This window comes from Mandrillus leucophaeus, unplaced genomic scaffold (assembly GCF_000951045.1).
Source record: "Mandrillus leucophaeus isolate KB7577 unplaced genomic scaffold, Mleu.le_1.0 Scaffold70, whole genome shotgun sequence".
Classification (NCBI taxonomy): domain Eukaryota; kingdom Metazoa; phylum Chordata; class Mammalia; order Primates; family Cercopithecidae; genus Mandrillus; species Mandrillus leucophaeus.
Genome location: NW_012107586.1, coordinates 4664231 through 4668641, shown reverse-complemented (window position 1 = coordinate 4668641; position 4411 = coordinate 4664231). Strand labels below are relative to the sequence as shown.

Genomic DNA, 4411 nt, shown 5'->3' with positions numbered 1-4411 from the left:
CACCCGCCTCAGCCTCCCAAAGTGCTGGGATTACAGGCATGAGCCACTGTGCCCAGCCTAGGCAGGTTTTTAACCAGCACTTATTTCAGGTTTTATGGACCACATAGTACTTCCATATACATGATAACACACAACAATTTTGTGAACTAGGTAAGTTACTGATCAGTCTCATCCCCATGCGGTAGATGAGGGAACAAGGGTGAGCACTTTTGTGATTAAATATGGAGCCACAAAACTAAGGCATAACCCTGGATCTTTTAGAGCTAAATCCACCGTGTCTTTTCCTATACCACGACCACACCACACCACCCCTTGAGTAGATGAATAGATAGATGTGAAATAGTGCATGTACTCAGTGATGGGCAAAACATAACGCACAGAACCATGGCTGAATTTTCAACCGCAGCCAAGCAATCTGGGTAGGGTCTCTTCAGAAGCTACCACAGCATCTTGACAAGGGTGGAGGATGTCACCCTGTCCTCCACGTGGCAAAGACGGACCCTCTCCTACAGAGAAAAAGAGACAGGTCTGTCGAGCTGGCCTTCTCCCTGCTTCTGAAGTCTTAGTAATGGAGTTTTCTATCACTTAGTTAAGTCACTAACCCCCATAGGGCCTTATATAAATTTTTAAATATAATTTTTGAATCTATAATACAGAGAGTTTTAAATTTTTCTAAGTATAAAAAAAAAAACCCTCAATACCACCTCTGTGCCCCTTCCTCCTCATCCTCATCTTCATTCCCCACCACCAATTTCCTGCTTCTCCCTTGGATTTAGTTTCAGGTGAGAGGATCCCTTCTCTCCACTGCTTTCCGGGAGCCAGAGGTCTGCGTCCTTCATGCCAGCAACCCCAAGGCCAAACAGAGGCCAGGGGATCAATAAGCACTTGCTGGAGGGGAAAGGCCAGACTGAATGGAGGAATCGATCTCTGGGAGTTGTCCAGGGTCGAGGGCCTCCTACTGACACCTGTGCTGAGCGCCAGTGGGAAATCAGTCGCCTTTGCTCAGAGGGCGGAAGGGTCAGAGAGGCAGGTGCACCTGGGGCACCTGCTCCTAGTTAGGTGCAGAACTAAAGGGACAGACACCTCCAGGAGTGGTGATGACCTCACCCTTGACCTCTGTCTTCTGTGTCACTGAAGAAAGAGCACTTTTGCATAAAGACTGTAGAAGACCCCACTGCACTGTTCTAGAAAACAAGGTGTTCACAGAGATGATAAGCACAAAGAAATGGAAGGAACTCCTCTTCCAACTCCCTGCCTCACACTTCTCTACCAGTCACCCTGAATGACTGGAGATTATTCTGCCCCATCTGCACCATGGCCTCATTTGACCTGACTTCTGGGGAAGTGCCTACAAACAGGCCTGGTGTGAAGGGCAGGCTCTGGCCAGGGAAAGGCCTTCCTCAGGACCAGCACTAGCTCCTGTTTGCAGATGGTCCAACTCACTGACTGAGAAGGGGGTGTGCACGTTGCCGAGAAAGTGGACTAATATTTTTGGGAAGTTTTAATTTGCTTCAATTAAAAATTGAGGACAGTTCTAAGCAAAACAGAAGTAGGTGAATTTATTTTCTGGGCCTCTGCACAGATCTTTCTAAGCCCTCAGCCTCTGCAGGCATTTCCAAGGGGCCTCTACCCCAGCCAGCATTTCCCAACTAGCCGGTTCCATAACTCCTACCGTTTCCTCCCCACTCTCCCACCAAAGCAGGCCAGACCTGCCAGGGAGAAACTAATCTTAGAAATCAATCTTTTTTGTGTGTGTGAGATGGAGTCTCACTCTGTCACCCAGGCTGGAGTACAGTGGCGCAATCTCGGCTCACTGCAAGCTATGCCTCCTGGGTTCACGCCATTCTCCTGCCTCAGCCTCCCAAGTAGCTGGGACTACAGATGCCCACCACCACCGCTAATTTTTTGTATTTTTAGTAGAGATGGGGTTTCACCGTGTTAGCCAGGATGGTCTCAATCTCCTGTCCTCATGATCCGCCCACCTCGGCCTCCCAAAGTGCTGGGATTAGGCGTGAGCCACTGTGCCCGGGCCAATGTTTGCCCGGGCCGATTTTTTTTTAAATGGAATTGAGTGGCTTAATTACCATTTTCTGGGGAAAATTGTGTACATGCACTGAGATTTTTGAGCAGATACACAAAAAATGGGTAAGAATGCTTGAATCTAGAGTTAGGGGGTCAGGCATATGAGAGCAACACACTACATTCTTAAGTGCAGTGTACATTTTTTTTTCCTGTATACATTATCTTTCAAATAAATTTTAAATAATTTTAAATAAATGTAAAAGTACAGGATTTTCAATGACCCCTTTTCATTTTTAAATACTTCACCCCATGGATTTAGAGATGTGGTGGCCTGGTTAGGCCAGGCAACCCTTCCCACAACCTTTCCAGGTGGAAGTCCCCGGTGACACAGCCCCAGTCCTGCTGTCCCACCAAGCAGTCGGGTTAAAAAGTGGTCAAGGCCATAGGCCTGACACAAAAAAGTGAGCTGGATTAATCATTCTGCCTCACTTCAGAACAGGAACCAAGAACCACGGCCTCTGCACAACTGTGTGGCTGCAATGATTTCCATTGTGTTCATTCTTTGATACAAGAAACAGATCTCAGCCCAGCTCAAGTTGGAATCAGGGTTTGTTTAGTTGGAACTCTTGGTGGCTCATACTTGCTTCAAATTATCTTAAGTCATAGAAACGGGGAGGGGAGGGCTTCCTTTTTAGTTTATGTTACCTGAAATCACAGGAGTTTCTGTCTTTGCACACAACTAGACCCAGGGGCTTCAAAGATATCCCCAGGATCTGGCCCTGATCTCTCCACCCGGGTCATCTTCCTCTCTCTCATGGCTCCACTTTAGGAAAGCGCCTCCCCAAAGCCAGCAACTCCAGACTTATCCTCTCAGCAACCCTGAAAGGAAACTTGCCTCTTTCTTGGTTACTCTAGTCAAATGCCTGCGCTGGGCCTTCATAAGCCAAACCAAGTCACATGAGGATATCTGAACCAATCACTGGGGCCAGACTTGGAGACAAGAGGTGAGGGAGGGGGGCTGACCATTCAGGCCTCCGGGCTGAGTGAGGCAGTGCTGAGAAGGCAATGGCAGGAAGCAAAGGTCACCACTCAACTCCACACACCCTCTCCCCAGACACTCTCTGCGAGGGCCTGAAGTCCTCACTACTTCCCACATAAAATTCAAGAGAGCGGGACTCTGTGTGGCCCGGCAGCAATTCCATGCCAGGCCACATGACAGGTCACTGCCAGCTTGGGGCTGTGTGCCCGTGGGTCATGAGTTCTACTGGATCCCCCATGCTGGGACCACAGTTGGGCTGGAGATGGGGTCTCATGGTACAAACAAGGCTGACTGGAGCTGCCCATTCAGGAAAGGTGATGGACGGGATAGCTTCTGTCAGAAGAGGTTAGGGGAACGGCAGGCCTTATGAGTGACATCTAAGTACCACACATGACCTATGAGTTGGAAACAACTTTATTGATACCTGAGAAAAAGTGCAGGAAAAATATTCCTCCTGACCACGTGGCCTGTCCCCTGAGGCCAGATCATTCTCTCGCCTCTCCCTTAAACCCTGGGTCATTTGGTGCCTCACTGGCTAGTACCCAGAGGCTGAACAAGTCCACAGCCAGAGCCTGGAAGCCAGACCCAGAGACCAGCAGAGGGAATGTCTACAGTGTGGCTCCTGAGGTCAGGGCCAAGGTCGGCGTGGGACCCTCATCGGTCAAGGGCCAGCGCCTCTTGGATCACAGTCCGGAGTCCGATGGAAAACAGCTCCTCCCACGGTTCCCGGATCCAGGCAAGCAGGGCTGTCAGCTGCTCCTGACACACTACACGGAGTGCCCAAAAGCTCTCCAGCCGGGACACCTGGCAGAGCGAGCAGTTAGCAAGGCGAGGCTCATGGGGACCACATCAGGGTGGGCCCAGGGGAGGTCTCCGGGAAGCCCTCACTGTCTCCACGTTGGCTCAGGGCCTTACCCCTCCCCTAGGCCCGTGTCACTCCGCATAAAAGATCCTGACTGAGCTTTGTAAACAGAATCCAGTCAACGTTTACTGAAAGCCCCCAGAGGACCTGTCTCTTTCATCTTCCCTGTTGTACAGAAGATGCGGACACAATTTCAGGGAACTGTGGATTCAATTCCCGGCTCCACCACTTTGGCCTGGGCAAACTGGTTAACAGCCCCAAGCCTCAGCTTCCTCATCTGTAAATAGGACCAGTAACAGTATCTCCCCAGGTGGTGGTCACAAAGGCCAAACGGCTGGCATACAACCGGCCCAATCCTGCCAACTCAAAGCTGCCGGAAACCTCACTGAAAGCCTCACAGCTGGCCGGGCACGGTGGCTCAAGCCTGTAATCCCAGCACTTTGGGAGGCCGAGGCGGGCGGATCACGAGGTCAGGAGATCGAGACCAT

General features: G+C 50.5%; 1 protein-coding gene across 1 annotated transcript in view; it reads right to left on the bottom strand.

Moving 5' to 3' along the window:
* Positions 1-3457: 3457 nt before the first annotated feature.
* STK11IP (serine/threonine kinase 11 interacting protein) overlaps positions 3458-4411 on the bottom strand; it is a 23197-nt gene continuing 22243 nt past the window's right edge. Inside the window, exon 25 of the mRNA XM_011964676.1 lies at positions 3458-3865. Coding sequence (XP_011820066.1) covers positions 3716-3865 — 150 coding nt within the window. The 3' untranslated portion in view covers positions 3458-3715. The remainder of the gene's footprint in view (positions 3866-4411) is intronic.